Source organism: Dermacentor silvarum, chromosome 11 (assembly GCF_013339745.2).
Source record: "Dermacentor silvarum isolate Dsil-2018 chromosome 11, BIME_Dsil_1.4, whole genome shotgun sequence".
NCBI classification, from domain to species: domain Eukaryota; kingdom Metazoa; phylum Arthropoda; class Arachnida; order Ixodida; family Ixodidae; genus Dermacentor; species Dermacentor silvarum.
The window spans coordinates 97,694,067-97,717,341 of record NC_051164.1 but is presented as its reverse complement, the minus strand read 5'-3'; the positions used below and the strand labels follow the sequence as shown (position 1 = coordinate 97,717,341).

The following is a 23,275-nucleotide window of genomic DNA, read 5'->3' as shown; positions in this document are numbered from 1 at the left end:
TCTTCTGTGCGAAGCCTCAAGTAGAGCGTTTAGTTTTTATTGAAGTATTGGCAGGTCGAATGAACTGTTTCGCGTTAACAGGGAGGGGGGGTTCCTGGAACTAGTTCTTACTTTATCAAATAGCCGTACAGCTTCTGCGTGGCGGATTCCTTAAACCACTCCAGGATGGTGAGGAGACATTCAAATGCTAAAACCACTCCTGGATGGTGAGGTGATATTCAAAGTGCTGAGAACTCTTTATATAAGGGGTGATTCATTGGCACTCTTAATGTAATATGCTGCATCATTGCCTGCAAGTCCAACATGTGGCGGTATCCCCTGAAACTTCAGAATGGAATGCCTGTTGCTGAGCTCCTTAGCTAACATCAATGACTGTCGGCCGAACTTGCTGCCATACAATGCACGGGATAATTGTTGGAGCACCGCTGGCAAATCGGAAAAGATGATAGCGTGCTGAGAACGCGTCCTGAGTTTACGAAGCGCTGCAGTAATGGCGGTTCTTTCCGCATTTTCAATAAGACCAACTGATCCAGAGGGCCAGATCACGCAGATCTAATGAAGCGAATCTAATAAAGCTTGCTCTTAAGAGGAAGCTTTAGCTCGGGCCCAACTCCGATGCCGCCTATTCAAATACATGTAAAACGCAGAAACGATTTTCAGAGATAACCACTCGGCCGATTTTACTTAAATTTGTTGCAAATGGTAGAGAAAAGTAAATTCTAGTGACTTCGGACGCGAAATGTCGATTTCTGGCCTGCATTATTTAACTGGAATTTTCAAGAATTGGTAAGTTTGAAAAAAAAAAATAGAGGCACAATGTTTACAAATTCGTAGCTCTGCACCTATATAAAAGATATCGTAGACCTGTGAACGGAATCTATTAGAGCATTTAAAGCAGACAAATTTGGTGTGGCAATTTATTTCTTACATGAATTTGTTATATTGTTGACAAGGATATTGAACAAGTTCTACACACAAAATAGTAGTCTATTTTAAAGCCATGTAGAATATAGCAATTTTGTCTACTTTAGATTTACTATTAGGTGCAGTTTACAAGATTGTGACATCATGTTTCATTGCTGAGTTAGAGTTGTAAATTTGATAGTTTCGTTTTCTGAAGCTCTGCTAGCTTGACAATTTTATTAAACAGTTGACGACTTAAATAAAAAAAAATCGCAACCAACAGTCACTAGAGTTTCACTTTTCTTTGAACTGCAACAAACGTCATCAAATGTGGTGCAGTGGTAGCCGAGAAAAACGAATTCTCGTTTTACATGTACTTAGATAAGAGCACCCAAGCTAAAGCTTCCTCTTAAAGCGGCGGCCACACCGCCAGCACCTTTCAACGTATTTCGCTTTACCACCGGTTTGCCACCGCCTCCCACGGACCCACTCCCCATTCTACTACACTCTACCCACTCGTTCAAAAGAGACGATTTTTAGAAGAGCATCATCTGAAAGCGCTAACAAAATATGGGCGCGAATGATGTCCCAGTAGCACAATTTACGTCAGAAAGTTAGACATTCGAGAACTGCGTGCTTGCAATCATAATAATAGTTTACCAAAACTGCCCTTTTTGTAGCAATCATGGCCAAGTTTAGGCAAGTCAGAGGCTAATGGACGTTCTTTTTACCCCGATGTCCCTATTTCTTAGCACCTTGCTGCATCCCGGCGAAGCTCTCATTTCTACCACATATATTGTCATTAAAAACAAAATAATGCAAGATGTTTTTTAATGTTATTTTTCCAGTTTCTGTGGACAGCAGTTTACGAAATTTTGAGAAAAATTAACGATGGTTTTTTTTTTATTTTGACTTTTAAATAGTGTTCATTTTCGTCAAAACTTCACATTTGAGGCAAACTGTAAAAATGGAAATTTGTGCTACCACAACAATATTCAGCAAAATCGTTGAACAGGCTAAGGTCTCATAGCCCACCAAATTTCAAAAGGCTACATGCATTAGTTTACTAGATAAAAATTCGTAAATATAGCAAATTTCGAAAAGTGTACCAAATTAAGAATTTTTTCTAAAACACTTCCGTTTTGCACAGAAGCCTCAAACAACGCTTACTGACTCTTCTTTACGTATACGTTTTACAGAAGAAAATTCATTCTTTGTAGCCGTAACATTTTGTATTTTACATTGTTGTGAATTTGCAAGAATGCCCGGTGCATGAAAATGGCGCCTGCAACCTGAAGAACTTCTACATTTTTTTTCTCCTAAAGTATCCATTTCTCAAAGAAGGCAAGTTCACTTTCGTACAACCGAGTGATATGCGCACAAAATATAAAATATTGAATGGAATCTAAAATATGAATTTTTGGACCCGTGTTGATCTCTCGTGGAATCACCCAGGAATTGATAATAGGTATGTCGAAAGTTGTCGCCATTGTGCACGACTGTACAATATTGCTCGGTTCCTTCAACCACTTTACTCGACGATTCTATAAGTTCTGAGGACGCACCTGGCACATCCTTGGTCGCGAAGCTCTTGAGTGGGATGGGCCCAACCGCCGGCTGTCTGCTGGTGCACTGTTCCCTGTGAACAAGGTGAACAAAGAACAACACAGTCAACACCGAATGAACAGCAAGGGAGAAAAAAGAAGCTAGGCAACTTAGCAACCGGTAACCCTCTAAGTGCGCCACAGCATACCGTATAGACTCGTGTAAAGGTCGCACCGGTGTAAAAGCCGCACTCCCAACTTGGCAGCCAAAAAATTTGGAATAAACGAGTTCCAACGGAGAACCAATCGCGTTCGGCACCCCTGCCTCGCGCCGCGTACTTCCGCGCGCCGCTGCTAGATGGCGAGAGCTGCGCGTTCACCTCTGATACAGTGGTACATCCGGGGATCCGGGATGTGCATTTCGAGCGAAAGGTTCGGTACCGCGTAAGGGCCGCACCTCGTCAAAACTGTGAAAGAAACAAGCGACCCTTACACGAGTCTACACGGTAATTGCCCTTACACGGGCAAATACGGTACTTGGATCGTGATGACTGTGACGTTTCGACAGCTGCACGCGCGTGAGTCACGGGCGACCTTCCACACTTTCGCTGATCAAAGTGACGTTTCTACATATCTCGCAAACTTACGATTCCGTACGCGCTGTGACGGGCTCACCTCGAGTTTTCTGTTAGATAGCTCCAAAGTGGTGAAGTCCACAAAAAATGTGTCACCGATTCTTGGATCAAAACGCTGCCTTCCAGCACAGCAACAGAGTACTGTAAGCCTTAGGCCACCATGGCATGCATATGCTTCCCTCGTGCAAAAAGTCGCTATTTCAAACGCCTGGCGCGTGCTTTTCTTGCCAGTTTCTAGCACTATTCCATCGTTACAGCTAGCACTTTCAGATGCTGTGTCAGACTGCACTGCCTTCGAGATCGGCCCATATTTTCTGTTAGGTATACCTCCAAAGTGGTTGTTGAAGTACACCTACAGTGCTATCGCATTAAAAAAATACTGAGCAGCAAATATCCACGCAGTCACCCTGCAGAGTGAGTAGGAATCAAAGTATAGTGACTACTGCCCACCTGGAATGTCAGTTTTCAGACCGTCATATTTTTCTACCTGTCAGCACTACATACCACTAAATGGTATTGGTTCTGCCTTTCACCCCTGTTCCTTGAAACTTTCTTTCTCGACTTTCCTGCGCATTATCCTGACTACATACTTTTCAACATGCAACGCAGAAACCTGCCTCTGGCATGTTTCTGCGTCACGTATTTTGCGACACATATTTTTTATCTCATTTATGACAATGAATACGAATATACATTAATTGACTAACGAAAGGAATACAGACACTAGCTTCTGATTGGAGCACGAATTTCGAGACTCGGGTCTGGCATAAAAGCGGTCTGATGTCGCAGGCATCCACCGTACTATTGTTGCTGTGAACACATCGAGCAACTTACGCATCTAGTGCGTGGATCCATCCCCGTCCTTCGATAGCCAACGTCGTTTATTCGTGTTTTCCTGCCTTACGCCGCGCGCGGCCAATACAACTCAATACCAAACGTAAATTACTGCAGCTTAATCTGCAGAAAGAGGCTTCAGAACTTCGTACATCACGGTAGGCGCCAGTCGATACTGGGTTCAAGAAATTGTCGCCCGAGGGAACACTTCGTAAACGATCAGCGCTGTCACTGAGCCTTAAAGTTCCCGCACAGGATGACTTCAGCAGCGATGACAGACATAACATACAAGTGGCGTGAGATGCGCTCTTTTGACGTCATCGGAACTCGTACTCAGTGGCATCAAATTGAAAGGCCTGGGAGAACAGATTAACGCCGCTCAGTGGTCCGAAGATTATATACCGCCCCTACAATTAACTACGCCTGCCTTACGGGCGAGCCTGTGTTAGGCAAACCCGAAAGTGGATTAAAAAAAAAGACAGCGATTAGGCTCAAGATTCTCCAAATATATGAGTCTCGCCGAAACAGTTCATTCACCCAGACTTGCACACCAACGAAGTTCTTTATTCAAACATCACCTCGCAGTGCCCAAGAACAGGAGGGTTGTCACGTCAACGAATGCAGCCCGTATTCATTTAATCCACTTGCTCGTAAGTCAACCCGTTACTCAAAACAAAACGGGTGTACATGTTCGCCTTAGTTCGGTGCTCTAATATTTCGCGATACGCCTCGAAATATAATGACATTATTTTAGAGAAGTTTCCTTGCAATATCCTTCATTCTTCCCACACTATTTAACGATAGCAGGCTGTCAATTTCTTCAGCCCAGTCCCTCGTCATCGCCTACAAAACCATCCAAAGTTCATTAAAAGGCTCAACAAGAACAGCAGCGCTACAAGATGACGCGCATAATTGAAACCGGCGTGAAAGAACAGCCGCACGTGGCACAGCGCTTTCTCATCCCTTTCTCGTATAGAAAGGAATCACCGCATCTTGCATTCCCTAAACCCTCTTAGCATTTTGCTTTCCTTTCAGTGGCCATGCGGGTCTTCTCGAATAACCAAGTGCTCGCTGTACTACACCTGCCGCCCGGGCTTCTTCGAGACCCTCTGTACGCCCGCGTGCGTGCGTGCTCCTATATTTAAGTCGGCCCTGACGTCACAACAGCCGCAGGTGTGCCGCCGATTGCCCCGATGCGCAGCGTCGGTGGCTCGGCCTCGTTAGGGGCTCATTATTAAAGCAGCGGCGGCGACGCGAGAGCGGTCTATTTTAATGCGCGACCGAACGCCATTGTTCCGCACCGTCGCGCCACCAGGTAGCGCTGTCGGCGGCGAGCACCAGTTGCGTGCAGCGCAGAAGTTACACTAATCGCGCGGCAATTTCGAGTGACAAGCATGGCAGCACTGCATATAAGACGACAGGAGTGATGAAGGAAACGCGCAGGCGAGGCGCTACACTCGCAACTGAGGTTTCGTGTTCTGTAGAATGACTTGTTGGGCGACTTGGTGTTTGCTTACCTACATAATGTAGCGCGAGGGCACAATTACAAAGAAGAGACACAGATACACATCATAGGCGCGTCACAGCGTCCGTGTACCTGTGTCTCTTCTTTGTAATTCTGACTTCGCCCTACATTATGTCGGTAAGGTTTAACGGAAGAGATCAAACACTTATGTATACGCAAAAGAATGCCAGGCATGTAGATACAAGAGAAACGGGAGGGAAAAGAAAGCGAGAGAAACAAGAATTCACACCGCTATATATCACGTGACATCTATAAAGGTGATTCCATGTTGATACGGCGACGCACCGAACCCTGACTCACACACGTGTCGCGGCAATAATGTACGAAGTACGCGTCCGATATGTCCCTTGTGCTCGTGTCATGATAGCGATAGACGATCGCCAAGTGATAATAATCTAGCGACAGTTGTTGCTTTAGAGAAGCGGCGTCTTAGGTTATCGAGATTATTGCATCTAAGGTGTCTTACGCGATCTTCGGACGGACTTTAAAGTCAACCTCACGAAATATTTGCGTACGTCATCTCAGCTCTTGAACAGCACGAGCCGTCACTATCAGTAATATAAGTAGACCGATCGGTCATGACCCTGAACACACAAGTCTCACACTTGGCAACAAAGGGGGCGCTTCGACCCGATGGGCTGCTATAAAATGCCTCGATTCTGCGCACTCTCCAATGACGGCGCTGCTATTCGAGGCACCGTAACCGGCGCTTACGAGATGCCGAAGGAGCCTCATTTATAGATTATTTTTAAGGAAGCTTCGCCATCGTGGGCTGTTAGCGGGAGGTTTTTTTTTTAGTTGCCAGTGACAGCCTGTGCATCCGGGTATTGCGGTCAACTCAAGTGCATGAAAATGGTTCCACAGATGTTTTAAGTATTTCATGATCGAGTAAACACGACGTAACAGCGCGCAAAATTCAGAAGTTGTCCTTACAACAGCCCGAAATGCCGGTCCCCGTGAACCAAAATTAAGATCGTCTATATGACGCCGGGTTTAGGCAAAAGAGAGGAAGAGCGCGCGCACAATATATAGTCTCCGAGATCGGCTGGCGCACGCAATCACAGAGGCCATATATCTCAAGCTTTGTACCTCTCCGCAACGCAAGGCAACCTACCGCTTATTATCTATGCACTGACATACCCCCCGAATGTGTGTAAATTCGTCTCTTTCTTGAGTTCCTGGTCTCTTGCAAGTTCTAATGTGCTCATGATGTGACGCACTGTAAGATAATCATTGGTCTAAACTGTAATAGAAGGTTCCGCAAGTAGACAGAAAGCGCTTCCAAGAGGTATTGTGGACAGACCTACAGTATTGTAAAGGTATGCACCGTATTTAGACAAAAACCAAACCAACGGTTGCCGGCGATTGTGCATCGCCATTGACTGACTGATACACAGGGTTTACCGTACCGAACCACCACTGGGACTATATGAGATACGCCGGTGTGGATGCCTCCGGATAGATTTTCGTAATCGGGAAGTTCTCAATATCCACGTGCAAGAGCGTTCTTGTATCACATCGGATCTTGCAAAAAATCCTGCATGTTCATGGCACAGCTGCCAAGCATATAGACCGTTCCTAATACTTATTGCGAAGGGGAAGGGTGGCGGGGATAGCCAAATTCCTTGCCTGGTCACCTCAGATCAGTTTGTGCGTATCTGCTGCAGCGTTTATAGCTAGCCGTTTTCACAACCTCAACGTCCGCGCTAGACTTGCTTAGCACGTATCGATTTTCGTAAGGTGCCACATAAGATGAGTTTGTGAAGTATGTAATCAAATACAATAGAAATCAAATGCTGTAATGTTTCCTTTGTTACATGCAAGGAACAGCCGCACTGGGAGAGGTTGCTACGTTAAGCATGGCCTTCGAGATTAGACGAACACAGCGCGCACCGTTCAATCCCGGTGGCCATACGTTGAGCATCCCAACGACTGGGCTGCTTCCTCATAAATGCCATCAGAGGACGACACCGCACCTCCTGCCACAGATGTTTTCTGAGAGCGGAATACGAGAAAAAAAAAAAGTTCCCTGCCATCGACGCATCCGTCATGAAATGGAGAAGGTCAGTGGATACTTTTCTGCACTCCAGTAAAAACTATGACGAATAAATTGATTGATTGATTGATTGATTGATTAGCTGATCGATTGAACTACCACTTTCCTTATTTATTTAAGTGTAAGACCGAGCTTTAAATTTTTCGACTACGCATTCTGATTTCTCGTAGAAGTAATGGCCGTTTGGCGAAGCAAAAGAAGAAAAAAAGACACTTGGTATATATGTAGTGCTATATAATTAAACAAGAAAGCTGTGCTGTTGTATCGTTGTATCGTGGACCGTGATTCGCGTTTTTTCGTGTCTATTCTCTCTTCGTCTCGTCTCAAAATGGCGCCGGTAAATCGCGTTCCGCGATGTCGTTTCATCAACTAAATCACGCCTCCCATGTCGGCCTCCCGCGCCCATTGCTTCGTAGAAACCCAAACAGGCACAACATCCGACGCTGCTTCACCATCGCTAGCATCAAAACCACGCCAGAAAGTGCACCGCTTTCTCTTTACAACAGGCTCGCTGCCGCTGCATGCCAGAATAAGGTCCTTATGCCAGACGCGTCGCAGCATCGCCGCTGCTATTAAACAAAGAAAGTGAGCCCACCAGGGAGAGCGAAAGCAGCCAGGCACACACACACACTTCAACAGATGGCCGCGTGAGGGCGCCGTCGGCACTATCAGTGCTGGGACAATCGCCGCACGCGATCTCGTTTTCACGGCGTGACATCGGCGCGTGCGCGCCGTGTTAATTAGATTCACGCGGGCCGATTAGTATTCTGTCCACGGCCAGACAGCAGTCCCCACACACCCCCTGCCCCGTCGGCTCTAGCCCTTGAACTTTTCGTCTATCTTGGGATCGATTTTTCTTTTTTTTTTCTTTTTTTACCCACCACCATCACGACTATACTGCCCCCAAAGCCGGACACTGCCACAACTTCCGCGCGAAGCGGAGGTCTACAGGGGGAAAAGACTGGCGTATATAGCTGCCGTGCAGCACTGATTGCGGCACCACTACCCGCATTTTACAAACTAATGGAACCTTCAGCGGTCGAAACGAGCCGAGTTCAAGACACTGCAGCACCTGCAGAAGCGTTCTCGGAAGTTTCCTTTGGAATTAGGCCTTTAAAAAGTTATTCTGGTACTATAAATTCATTCAGCTGTAAGTTCTATATGAAGTGTTCCTGTAGTGTCTGCGGTACAGAGACAATAAAAATTAGGGTTTGGCGAAAGAGCATTATGTCGGGGATGACATGGAGTTCAGAGTGCCCCCCCCCCCGTCGACTTTGAAAGTTTGAAAGTTTGAAAGTTTATTGATGGATGTTCGATCCTTGGATCGATTTTCACCATGAGAGAGGGGCGTCTTGTTCTAGAATATATAGGTGCTTGTCACGTGTTTCAGAATAAAAGTAAAGCAAGGTTGCATAATAATCACGCAAAGCTCAAGCGCCTGAAGATAATCTATCAATTTATTTATACATAACGATATTAAGGTGAACATAGACGAATACATATCTATAGCACAGTCAAGACTGACCTAACGTAAACGTTCTCAAGTACTAAATGAAATAAGATTTGATACCGAGAGTTACATAGTATTCCAATATTTCTTTAGTTCAGGAAGTGTTAAGAAAAATGAAAAAGAAATTTGGAAAGGAATCCGACACCACCGAGGACTCAAAAACCTAAGAAGGCTGCGTCAATGAGATATTTTCATGGTCCGTCTCACAACATAAACCGGGTGGCCACAAAGAATGACATAAGACTGGTTACTCTTTGCGCCGTACGAGCTGGCCAGGTTATACTAACTCATTTCAAAGGAAAAAAAGCGAACAGTGGCCGTGGCAAAAAAAAAAAAAAGAAAGAAAAAGCATTCCACCGTTTTCAGGAAATGTGCCCTCTTAGGTAGTTTATAAAGTCCCCCCTCTCTCGCGGCAAGTGCTACACGCTAGCCAGACAGGTCGCTGCATCAATGAAATTTGCTTCCTACGGGCATAGGAGGAAATCTGCCCCGGCACTGCAAGACGCGTGACTGCAGCCCGGACTTCTCGCACATCTTGATGGTATATGGGGAGGGAATCAAACTGGAAAGGGTTCTGCGTGAAGCTTTGCTTATCGCAAAAATTGGGCACAGAAACGTGGGCAAGTAAACCGGTCCAACTCACTAATAACAAGTTTGAGTCAGGGCGCGGGAAATCCTTACACCTCCCCTGAGACGTCAAAATTACCCACGGTCACATGTCACCGCGAAAGCCCCTTCTCCACAAATCGCAAGCAAAAGAAAACGACGCATTTATGACGTCACTGGTGTGCTGTGCGTTAAGATGGGAAAGAGGGTATGCTGGCAAGACGCCCTTTCGCACGACATGCGAGCGTGGTTTGCCGGGGCGTTCATAACACGCGCAGCCAGCGCGCCTGTCATGAACGCACGAACACTTGCCAAGGATGAGGACTGGGTGTGTTGATACAGCATACTAGGGGTTGGATTGCGCAACATTTCGACATAGAACAGAAACACACACAACAGAGCGCTCTGTTGTGTGTATTTCTCTTCTGTATGTTCCATTGAAATGTTGAACCATCCAACCCCTAGTAAACGAACAACATGCCTTGTCTTGCGAATTTATTTTAAAGCGCAGCACCCTTTCCAGCGGCTAGCATCGGCGTAACCGAGCACAATGAAAGATGAAAGACCGAACGCGGAGAAGCGCAGCGGGGGATGAAAGACGCGAGGCGGAAAGCGTAGGAAGAGGGTGGGGCGGAACCCTGAGGCGGAAAGCGGAGGAGGAGGGCACGGCGAAAGCGTGAGAAGTAAAGCGTAGTGCGGTGACGATGGCTACGAGATGGCACCAGAGTAGCGCGCGTCGTCTGAGAGGTCTGTCGGTGGCGGCTGCTCGGAATCGCGCCCACGCGTCACCCCCGCACTGCCTCTCGAGATCTCCAGATTAGCGAGGCAGTCGAGCCACACTTCGCTCCGTTTGCAACGTGGCGCGTGAGACAGTTGTCCGCGCCAGCCTATATATCGCTAAATGAAAACACGTATCGCTCGAGCTGCGCTAAAAATTTGCATTAGGAAGAATCGTAATCGTCAGTGAATTTTTTTCTTGTGATTCTACTTTCTTGTGGTTTCCCGGTGTCATAAAACACTAGAAGTGTGCTCGTGTAAAATGGAAAAAAGTACTCCGTAGCGACTTCATCCGAGTAGCATCACACATTTATAAGTGCGCAATTAAAGACGTATTTTTCTGTCAGTGAAAGGTGCACTGAATTTTGAGTGGGATGTACTGAATTTTATTCACATATTTTTGTACTGTGAGATGAGTCTAAGTAAGTTGAAAATGTCGAAACACATAATCGATTTTTGCTCAAGACTATAATTCGTACATAGAAAGCGAACATAGGTGTCAAAACGTCGCAACTAACATAACATTTTCCAGCCGCTTTCTAGTCTCTGAAAGAAGCTATGTTGATAACCAATAGCTTCCGCTAACAGTTGCTCAAGCTAAGCTATCTTTCGTCTGAGGGCTCTTACGACCTTCGGCGGTACGAATCCTGGCAAAAAGGGATCATTTATTTATTTATTTATTTATTTATTTATTTATTTATTTATTTATTTATTTATTTATTTATTTATTTATTTATTTATTTCGGTACTCTCAGGGCCAGAGGCATTGCAGAGAGGAGGGGGCATACAAAATCGAAGGCAGTTTCCTTAAATTTGGTGACGTCGGTGATGGCAGCGATGAAGGCAGGGAGATGGTTCCAGTCATTTCCAGTTCGACGAATAAATGAATTTATACAAAAGCTAGCTCGGCATTGCGGTATTCCTACCTTGAAGTTGTGGTCAGTGCGTGAAGATATATAAGATGGAGAAAGGAGTGGCTTATCTTTGTCGATAAGCCACTCCTTGTTGGTATAATAAATTTTATGAAGAAGACATAAGCGAAAATATTTGCGGTGCATAGAAAGAACGAGAACACCAAGTGCAGATTTCACTGCAGATACGCTTGCTGTTCGGGAATAATTTGAAACAATAAAACGGGAGGCGCGATTTTGAACAGACTCATAAAGTGGTAATTAAAGTTATCTGATTAGGATCCCAAATGGAGCAAGCATATTCTAGTTTAGGTCTTATTAATGTCCTATACAGATGAAGCTTAACGGTGCTGTTAGAAGCTATGAAATGGCGCCGTAAGAATCCGAGCGTGCGGTTAGCCTGGTTAGATATGTAGTTCACGTGCATTTTCCAGGACAGATTGTGTGTTAAGTGAATACCGCGATATTTTGTACGATGAGACAGGTGATGACAGAGTGTTATCAGAATACATCAATGTCACATCATCAACGCATCAGTGTCAAAGACGTGGTCCAAGCGATATACCTCCGAGGCTCCTATCGAAATACTCGAAATACATGGCTACGGAGAAATCACTTTTCTCGACAACCACTGCATCGGTTTTGATGAGGTTTGGTCCATTTAAGAGGAAAAGCTAAAATCTAGTAACTGCAGCAAGCACATTTCTAATTCACCATGAATATTTCAAAACACAATCTTAAAAGCTGAAAGTCCGCTATCAAATTTGCAAACGATTCAGAAATAAAATAAAGATATCACAATTCTACAAACCGCTTCTGTTAATACATCTAAATCAGACAAATTTGGCGTATCTAACACCGTTACGAAATATACCAATAATTTATGAGTAGAACGTTTGAGAAACCTACGCAAACCTACGAAACCTACGCAATTTCCCTTCAGTTGTAAATTAATATATCACATTTGTCGGCTTCACATGTTCCAAACACAGGCCGTTTACGGAACAGCGACATCTGGTTTCGGGGCCAGAGTTACAGATCTGTAAACTTCGTGCTTCAATTTTTTTAACGTACCGAATTTCCACAATTTTTGTAAAAGTTTTTAAATCCCAAATCAATATTCTGTTTGCCACAGTGGGTAAAATTTAACTGCTCCCTCTCAATGCAACCAACATCATTCAAATCGGTTCATCGGAATTATCTCACGAAAGTCTTTCTGCCTTTTAGATGTCTTGCGATGAGTTCAGACGCAGCAACATGCCACTAACGTGCAAAGTGCATCAGCAAATTACACTACTATCACATGAAGTATTATTGCACAAAATAATCTAAGTCGAGTACGCGAGAAGGCGTTACTACGTAGAAGCCAAAAAGGCCGCACGATCCACAAGCAGTGAAGGTGCGGGTCGCAAGATGCGATTTGCTCTCTGGTAAGAAAATGGCGTGTTGCTAGCGGGGCGATTTCTAGACCATGAGCAGTCACGTGACCTCCGCCATAATTGCTTCCAATTCGCAACGCACAAAACTGCGAGCAAATGTGAGAATATACGGTTAGTTAAAATTCCTAATTAAGACAGAAAAGCCTACTGCGCAAATTAAACGTGCGTAGTAGTCTATCAAACGACGCACACGCACGCTAAAGCAGTCACAGTATATTATGCAAGCACTTAGGCCCAACCGCAGCGTCTAAAAATAAAGAGTGCAGAATATGGATGCGCAGGACGTGTCGCAGGACTGGTTCTCCCTTGAATGCCAGCGCCATCTATTGCCTAAAGTCAAAACTAACCAGAAATGAAGAGCGATTTATGTACTAAAAAGTAAAGCCCTGTATACGTTTAATCGACGGAAAAGAATCAGAACGGCAGCGAGACAAAACGCCGCTATTCTTACGTACTAAGTAAGATTCGAATTCGCTTTAAGCAACGCGTGCATTTTGAATGGCGGGCAATTCAAACTTGACATTCGTTAGCGCCACAGAATAGCTTGCCCGATACTTAGATGTTTGCACTTAGCAGTAATTCTCTTAGTGCTGACGCGTGGTGCCGTCTCCACAGAATGCACTGCGGCTATACGAAGCTCATCTTTGTGCTTTCATTTCGACTACTGGCCCACTACAAAGCACAAGCCACATCTGTTGACAACTTGCCCACGGGGAAAAATCATGCCCTCACATTCGTCAACGAACACGTAAACAAAACAAAAAAAAAATGAGAAGAAGAAGTTTTGCCGTTTTTGATTGTGGAGCTACGCTTACCACATGGTTTGCTGAAAAACTAGTGCACCCCGAAACGACACAAAGTTTCAACATATTTACGCTTAGACACCGCTGGACGCCTCCACGCAGTTTCGATCGCTGTACCTTCGATCGGCGGCGGCATATGATGATCTGTGACATCAACTGACGCACTGACGCAACCAGGGTGGCTGCGAACCGAAAGCTCGGCTTAATCTTTACGATTTAACACAGAGAAGAATAAAAAAAGAAAAAGAGGTTGAAGGAGAAGACGACGACGATCCCTGGGGACGAGCGGCAGCATTTCATTGGCTATCTTCCCGATCGATCATCTTTGCTAGCCTTCATCTGTAAATAAACAATGATCCGTAACAATACATCTAGCCTGCCTGGTGAATGTCCAATGTGTCAACTTTTCCATAAACGACACACAAGTTACCCCCGTGGCACTTGGTCATTGACGCTCGGCAAAGGCCTTGCTTGGTGATTGCGCCTCGGGTTCAGCTGAGCATAAATTTGTTAACCTTCTGAAACCACAACTGCATAGCTATAAAGCCCGTGAGACAAGTCCAAGTTTTACTTAGGCCTAACGTCAATTTGGGTGCGCCACAAACAGCCAGGCGAGGCGACGTAATACTTGGACTGCGTTAAAAGGTATAGCCATGTAAAAAGGACACTCGGAGAATGAGAAGCATCAACGATAAGTTTTTAATTGCCCTGACCTTCTTCGTGCAACATTAGATCAACACAAACGCATGTGTCTGGCCAGTTATAAGTCTTAATAGTCTACCAACAGGGTTGAACGACGCCTAGACACCGTGGGTTTACTAACCACGGTCATGTAAAAATTAATGCAGAGCGTCTTAAAAGGCTGAGAGTGTCGAACGCTCACCTTATGATGGTGACTGACTTGATATGCAATATTGACTCGACATAAATACGAGGTCGTTAGCTAAACCACTTAAGCCTCGTACAGTCTTCCAAAAGGATGAACGCCGACCAACCTTGTCCTAACCACGGTCATACGAAAACATTGTTTACTGCACAAACTCTTTAAGCGCTAATACTGTTCATTAGCTTACGATGAGGCTTGTCTTCTATGCATAAAACATTGGCTCACCTATGAATGCGAGTTCGTAAGCTAAACCGTTTATAAACATCGTACAATCTTTAAAAGAGGTTGACTTCAACAAACGCTAGCTGTCACAACTATGGCTATATGAAAGTGATGCCTACTGCCGAAACGCATTAACAGCTAACGCTATTAATCGCCGTATGCTGACGCTTGTATTGTGGACGCAACATTGGCTCAACATAAATATGACATTGTAAACTAAACCATTTCAAACTCGTACAACATTGACAATGGTCGACCGGCGACTAACCTTCCGAACAAGGTCACACGAAAGCAATGTTTACAGCCCATACAATTTAGGAGCTAATCGTATTCATCGTCGTCATCAGATTATTTCATGTCCACTGCAGTACGAAGGCGATCTTTCAGCAGATCTCCAATGAGCGGTGCCTAAAACGTGGCGGCCATGACCTGTTTTCGGCTCCTAAAGTACTTCCGGCGCAGGTAGCCCGCAAAATCGTAGCCTTTGACATCCGCCTCTGTAACTCAGAAGCGGATTCGTACACCCCTTATTACCCCTGTCTCGCGTGAGCTAACTCTACCCTACACTTACAATCTTACACTTACAATTGCTAATCTCACCACGCAGCCTAGCTAAATCCATGCCATCCTAGATAACGCGTTCGTATCGAATCGTATTCAGATCAATCCAATTCGAAACACCTCTGTCGAAAGTCTGGAATAAAGGGAGAGAGAGAAAGAGCAAGGTACACCACCGAGAGGGTGAGACCAGGACCGTACCATGCTGTGGCACCGTGAGACTCTCCGTTCTGCTGCGGTTGATTCTGCTGCTGCTGCTGCTGCTGCTGTTGTTGCTGCTGCTCGCTCCCACAGCCGAAGCATCCGAGGCAGAACATGGACGCCGGTGGATCATGGCATACGTAGAGGGGCCTGTCACATCCCAACACCATGCCTGTTGTTTCTTTCTTTAGGCTTCTCTCCAAGACGGATAAAAGTTATGGCATCGCCTTGCACCATGTTCAGCAATGCTCGATACACCGCTCTGCTGTGGACAAAGTAAACGCTTTTTTTTTTAAGATTGCAACTGGGGCGCTGCAAATCAGGGGCCGATGGGGCGTGACTACAGCGAACACGATCTGTCCGCGCTCTCCGCCGCGGAGGGCGGCGAGTGTCAACACCTATATTTCTTGCACCGCGGTTCGATCCCAGTTCATCCTTTAATGAGCAAGTGTTAATTAGTAAATCTGTGATTATCACATCTGCCGATGCCCACCGCACCTATTAAAACGCTGCCAAAAAAAAAAAAAGAGCATCATCTTCACTGCCCAACGTATCGTTTATGCTACGCCGAGTTTGATACCTCAAAGTTCTCATATAGGCACGGGAAACTTGACTCATAGCCTCTAGCGGCGCTTTCGATACGCTGGAACGAAGTTGCATTTGTTAAAAAAATTTTCACTTTTTTAGTTGTACTAATTAAGCTTTTACTCATACCGTTCAATTGCTTTTCTTGCGTGTAAATGTACTTTCCATAGCCAGAAATAAATGTGAACAAGTTTTCATTTTTTTTTCTTGGTCTGGAACCGTGCTTAAGCATTACAGGGTTTAAAAAAACTTGACTCTTCCCGTTCGAGACAGGTGATATCCCTGCAGCCTTTGTCAAAAGTATACGGGCTACGTTGCATGCAGCAGGGAGGCTGACTAAATGCTGTTTAATTGATTTCCTCTGGTATGCCATACGTCCAAACGCCCTGGGGAAGGAAAACAACTCGCCTTCTCACCAAACCCGAGACCTGAATGGCAGGAGTACCACGAGAACCGCACCATGACATGACATGACACATACGGTGAACGTGCGGACAAAGCCCGTATACTTTTGACCAAAGGCTCCACCTACAGCGTCCACAGCTTGGAGCAACGTGAACGAGCACTGCTGTACAGGGCTTCGTCTTCCAATTACAAAAATAAAAAATTAAAAAAACGAGGAAGGGACATGTACGAAACCAGGAGGCAATGACGTGGTGGTGTGACGTCCTGAATCCACGAGCCAGAGCAAGGAGGCCACGTGCGTTAGGATCACATTCCTTGACACGAGGACATGCGGATGTGGGGACGGTGCCGGGAGTGTTTTTCTTTCTTTTTTTTCTGTGCACACACACAAAGTTTCGTGGGTACGGGGCAAAGGTGGCCAGAGGAGCGGGGCTTGAAACAGACAAAAAACCACGCCGCGGGAAAGTCGTGTACAGCGAGAAAGCGAAAAGCCAGTTCGCCGCAGAAGCTCCCCGGCGACGCGAGCAAAGCCAGCAGCAGCAGCAACAACAACAGCCGCGTCAAAGCGCAGATCTCACGGATACGAATTGACAAATTGCCCAAGGCCGCACGAATAACTGTTTGTAAACGCAGCGTTTCAAAAGACAAGTGCGACAACTGTGGTACGTACCACAGAGCCCGTTCGGCACATCGCCTTCAGGCGTTGTGCGTACTATTTGTTGTACACGCCAAGACAGCGCATCAAATGCAAAAACAGTTATGAAAATAATGACGAGTCACGTTTCACATACACCTTGAGAAATTTCTGATTGGACGTTTGCGGAAGGTCTGAATAATATGCGCAAAGTACGTCGTTTAGGGAAAGGAGTAGGAAGGTAGACTTCTGGGCGTTTCTTCTCGGTGCCGATGTGTCGTCATGTAAAGAGCTAACTTCCTTGATTGTGTATGACAATGTGTAGGTCGCGATAATATGGACGCGGCCCGAAAAATGTTGACCAATCACGGATGTCTAATGGCGGACTTGGAACAAAAACAGAGTGTAACATATTTACGTTATCGCGAGCCAGATATATTTCTAAGTGGTGACCCGCCATCGACGTATCCGCGTTGTCCCTCAACTCAGCAACATCATTCTATGAAGCAAGAAAAAAATATCATACCCTTAAAGCATTCAATTCTTAAAGTTGCTCTAAAAGACTCACGCAAGAGTGGAAGGGCATTTTTGTCGGTTATAATTGTTTGTTTGCCGTGTGTACTACAAAATTTATTTAGCAATAGCTGTGGGCGCAGCTTGAGCAAGAAGTGCGCTTGTGAATGAAATACCGAGTATGAAATGCGCTTCTCTGTTGCTTCAGGTGCACTGGAAAACTGTCACATTCTGTAGATATGTTCTGTTACATAAACGTCGCGCTGGACATGTAACATAAGTTCTCATAACTGACTTTCCCGTATATATTACGCCACATTTTCAAACCTACCAAACTCATGGAAGAAATGAAGGTTCCTAATATCTTCTAGTTCAGCTGCAGCACACTTTTCATAATTATAAAGGCACAAGAAATGTGGCGAAACTAAATTCTCAATGGTCAGAACTGAATGGCGCCTGTAGCGGGTTTCCTGTTTCAGCGGCCAACCTATAGAGCTGAAGGCATATATTGTGAAAGTCAAGTGGACAAAATTTGTCGGTCACTACTAACGCTGAGAAGCACTTTAAGGTTGCATCTCTTATACTTTAGGCAGCGTCAGGGTTTACACTTCCTGTTGTAGGCTTACCTTCGGGACGCTGGCTCGCTTGAAAAAGGTCTAGGAAAGGCTTGACGCACATTGTAGTGACCGAACTTCATCTTTACATCTCGTCACATGTAAATCGCAAGTCCACCCGTCCCTTTTTTTAGTTTCTTTTTTTTTTCATTCCGGCCTCTCTCTCTCCTACATTCTAAAAAAAAGTTACACCATTTGGGGCTTACTTTGTCCCCAAATAATAGTTGTCATCTTACATGTGTTTACTTTCTTTAAACGTTCTACGCTCTCTATACTTTCCTGTAAGGAGCGCTGTGTCAAGATGATGCCAGCATGCAGTTCGCAACCTGAAAGTACCCGTAGCTTAGCGTTAAGAAAAGGAAATGCACGCTAGGTAGTTGACGATTATTGCTTGCATGGGAGCGATTAGAGAAGCCTCAAAAGGTGCACATTTTTTCTTAGAGCAATACCTTATCTCGTTCCCTCTGCCTATAGCATGTGGGCGACTTCAAACTAGGGATATGCTGATAGTAATATTTGAGACCGAATCGAACGCGAATAACTCTGCCAGAAGCGAATCGAATTGAATACGTGTCGAATAGCTTTCGATTAATGAACAGCCGTTCTCACCATTATTATAAAATGATGTTCAGATATGAGTGTTCTTAACGCTCGTATGTTTCTGTCTCTGCATTGAACGTTATGAAGCGTTGCTTAATTAAAGCACAAATTGAGCATTACTTAGGAAATAAATAAGCAGTCTGCTCGCATGCACAGGAGTCTTCAGGGCGCGAGAATGATGATTGCATGTACGGTAAAGTCTGGCTACCTGAGCGACGTAGCCTGCTGCACTAGTTCGCATGTTCACGCTCAAGTTGTGCTGTCTTATGCAAACACCATGCCTGCGGGGATGAAATTATCGTATTTTGCCGCCAATTTCATGCTTGGTTTCGCACAGTTAACGTTTTTAAATATTCGAAAACTACACGCGAAAATATTCGTATTTACGAATAGCGATTGTTCTTCGACTGTTATTCGAAGTGTTATTCCAATAAACTATTCGATTTGCAGGCCGAATAGAATAGGAGACTCTTCGAATCGTTATTCGAAAGCTTCGAATATTCGCACACCCTCGGTATACACACGCCGGCGAAAGTCTTTCCATTTCATTAAATAATTTTCTCTGTGTTTTCTCTCACACATGCAATCATCTACCGAACGTTGTACCGCTTCTTTAAATCGGAAGGAGCAAAGCAAGAAGCTTCAAGTCAAGTCCCACGGTACAGTCACAGGTACTCGGACGCCGCCAATGCGGCGTCCGACACGGCCGCGCTGCAAATCTGTCGCGTGTTCCAGTTGTGCCCACAATGCAGAGCGTCGCATGGCTGTGGCAGAATCGGGTAACGCTATATGTGGCCCCTGGCACGAGCTATCCGGTACGAGCTGTCCTGGTACGAGCTATCCGAGAACACTCAATCCACTCGCCCAGCGCTGGCACATATTGCCACGCTCAGATATCGGCACCGCCACATTTTGCACATTTGTGGCGGACTGCGTTCATATCATTTGACCGTGACAAGCATACGTGATCTACGAATCAGGATATATCTGGAACAACAGGTAACATCAAAAAAAGAAAATATTGCACACGTTAGTTGGGTGCGAACCAAGAACCCGACAGTTCTGATAGAGGTGCCGCTAGTGACTTAGATTGATGCAGGAAGCTGGACTGCATTAATGCAGTCCAGCTTCTTTTGAGCCGCAGGGGAAGCTTTTTCTTTTTTTGCTTCTCAGGACCACAAACCGAGTGAAAACACTTCAACTCTACATGGTAACGGAGACGACACAACACGGGACAATATCTGCGGTCGTCTTTGTCCCCTCGTACTTTCCTCTAACGATTGAATCAGCGCCAACGACCGAGTTCGCCATTTTTGCTGCAGTCTGCGAGCGTTCAGACGTCCCGCATATTGTGCACATGCAGCCGTCGCCATAATAAGCAGGACTCCCAGTTTAGTCAATCGCTGTAGTATAATGCTTGCACAAAAAAATGTGAAGCATCGGCAGCAATGATACACGGGAGGCTGATCTTTGTTAGTTGAAATTTGGAAATTGATTCCAACCGCCTGGTTTGTAACAGGCTGAGTGGGCGGCAGGGATAAACTGCTCCTCCGGCCTGGAATTTGGAGCGTTCTTTGGAGGCCGCGCCTATACAGCCGTGTCTTTTGCCGCGCACACGCACTCAGCAGATCTGGTTTGGTTTTCCATTAACAAGAAATTCCTAAGCCGGTTTCCCCTTCTTCATCATAATCAACAGCACCCTATTTTAAGTGGACACTAAAGAGCACCGCTAAATTATTTTATAGTGGTAAAGTAGTAAAGGCTGCTGGTAACGTTCTTTCACAATTTTCCGTATTCATTCACTTGGCAGGAACACGTTCATCACTACAAGAATAAAATGAATGTCAGATTCATCCCCCCCCTTTTTTTTTTGCGTCGATACCTCTACACACGATACGTCACTGCTGACGTCACAAATTTCAAATTATCTCTTCGTATTTGAGCCGTTCTGGAGCAGAAATGGCTCTCGAAACTTGCTCCATAGCTTATCTGTTAGGTTGAGTCGCTTGTAGATTTCACCGTTTATTCGTTTTTCGTTTTTCTTGATTTCATTCGCGCCGTTTCCCGTGACAATAGTTTCGTCCTCTTCTTCCTATTACATGTTTCGCTTGTTTTTAGTGTAGCCGGGAGCTTCAGGGAGTCGCAGTGACTTGAGGAGGCCTGGTCACAAGCGCAGGCTATCCAACCGGGCTCAGCCTGGTTAACCTCTCTGCCGTTTCCTTATCCCTTCTCTCTCTCTTTTAACCCCGAGGTTCAGGATTACCTGAAGGTCCGGCCACAGGTTAACATGAACAATCAGCACCACGGGAGTAGTGACATTGCAGTGGTAGGATAACCGGGAAATACAAAAGTGTGTAGAACAAATCCCATGGCATACAGCACGCTTCGCGTCCAATTCATGCGCAGTTTGTCGAAACCATGGAAACGACGGCAGAGCAATGCCGGCAGCGGTGATTGAAATGTTAAACCGTAATTAAGCATATACAATATAAACCTTCTTTGAAATGCTCCTTTTAACACGAGCTTAGCGCGCCCCTGCCAGCAGTCTGTGAAGTGGACTGATTCCGAAAGCAGCGCACTGAAATCGTGTCGAAAATTGCCATATCGGTTTCGAATGGGCGCAGGCCGAAGAAACAATTGAGTAAAGAAAGCAATAGACTATCCCTGCTGGAGATTCGTCGCAGGACTTCGCGAATACGACCTCTGATCATCAGGCAAAGGCCAGTCTCTTCTAGGGATGAACGTAACCTCGGCTGGCTCCGTCGAGACTTGCACCGGCGCCCCCTGTAAACCGCTCTCCGCTGAAGTAATCCGGAAAACTTTCAATAGAAAAACGTGTTCTGTCGCCTCAAATTGTGTACACCTAACGTGTCAGTTAAAAGGCATGAGTTATGAGCGAAGAGCTTTGTGACCGCTTCTAAAACGCCTCAAGATCATCAAATACGTCTTCTACATACGAAGCAAAGCTGTGAAGGGTGCCATAGCTACTGAAGAGGTTGTGTAGAAGGGTATGGAGACGTGGTCTAACTTGTGGCTCCTGTTTCTCCTTATTAAATGCTGTTGCGTTGACAAGATCGAAGTTTACGCGCATGTACAAGAAGAACAAACATCAGCAAGCTGCATATGGCTAGGTTTTAACCAAAAGTAGGAGCGTCGGCAGGGTGTGTAGAAAGAAGTCGCGTCGACAAAATTCACTCCACAGTAGCCTATGTATGTAGGTTCCTTGACATAAGTGTCAAAACCAGTGATGGATGACCATCAGGTTACAATCTACCCACCAATTAAGGTGGATCTACTAAAGGTGGATGACGGAGGATTAAGGTGGATTAATGTAGATTGGGGTGTCTTTGTCTTGATACACACACACACAAGCACACACACACATACACACACACACACACATATATATATATATATATATATATATATATATATATATATATATATATATATATATTGGAAACGGCCCTGGCGAAGAGGGTTCCACTCTTGAAAATATTGGCGTAAATACAGTTCTCTTTTATGACAACGCCTTCGAATCGAATTCTGGGGTTTTACGCGCCAAAACCACGATTTTATTATGAGGCACGCCGTAGTTGGGGACTCACGGATTAATTGTGACCACCAGGAGATCTTTAACGTGCCCCCTATATACAAGACACGAAGTTTTTGCATTTCGCCCCCATCGAAATGCAGCCGCCGCGGCTGTGATTTGATCCCGCGACCTCGTGTTAAGCAGCGCAACACCACAGCCGCTAAGCCACCACTGCGGCTGACAACTCCTTCATGTGTGCCATCATATATATATATATATATATATATATATATATATATATATATATATATATATATGAGTAGGAATCAAACCGATGAGTCAGATTTTATTGGTCATATCATATGAAGCCCAATGACACTAAGGGGAAATTATCTGCAGTTCTTATTTGAATTAAAGAAATGATAAATAAATGGAAATGAAAGTGGAAGTAAAAACTGGCCACAGGTGGGATATGAACCCGCGTCCTCGCATACGTGTGCGATGCTCTTACCAACTGAGCTGCCGCGGCGCTGTTTTCCCATCTACTTTCTGGGGTACCTATGTTTATCTACTAAAGGCTCATTCACACAGCGACGAACTTCACAATGTTTCACGAATGACAGGACATACCTATACAAATCAACTACTGCCAGATGCCAGTAGCGCTTGTCCCGTCTGTCTCGCCTTACTATAGGCCGACACGACACCGATTTTGGTCTGCCGACTGTTGGCGACAGCGTTTTCGTTCCTTTAAACTGCTGTCGTCAACAGTCGATCGGAAGACCAAAATCGGTGTCGTGTAGGCCTAGTGTGAATGAGCCTTAACTAACCCTGGGAGTGTTAGCCAGCGCCACTACACACGGCCTTGGCGGTGGATGTGAAACATTCTTTCTACAGCATGGCGTCAGGTAGTACGCCAACTTTTTTGGGGAGAAGATAGTTGGTCAATAAACCCACACATGCTACCTGAAGGCATCAC

The 23,275-nt window shown here is 45.2% G+C and overlaps 1 protein-coding gene across 5 annotated transcripts in view; it reads right to left on the bottom strand.

Moving 5' to 3' along the window:
- LOC119433776 (treacle protein-like) overlaps nucleotides 1-23,275 on the bottom strand; it is a 135,583-nt gene that overhangs the window by 71,232 nt on the left and 41,076 nt on the right. Inside the window, exons 2-3 of one of the 5 annotated variants that reach the window (XM_049659131.1) lie at nucleotides 15,411-15,560; nucleotides 2,469-2,542 (exon numbers count right to left, since the gene is read on the bottom strand). The exons of 2 other annotated variants lie outside the window; for them this stretch is intronic. In XM_049659131.1, the coding sequence (XP_049515088.1) occupies nucleotides 2,469-2,542; nucleotides 15,411-15,526 (190 nt within the window). In that variant the 5' untranslated portion in view covers nucleotides 15,527-15,560. The remainder of the gene's footprint in view (nucleotides 1-2,468; nucleotides 2,543-15,410; nucleotides 15,561-23,275) is intronic. 2 more of the 5 variants (XM_049659130.1, XM_049659133.1) reach the window with 2 other exon arrangements.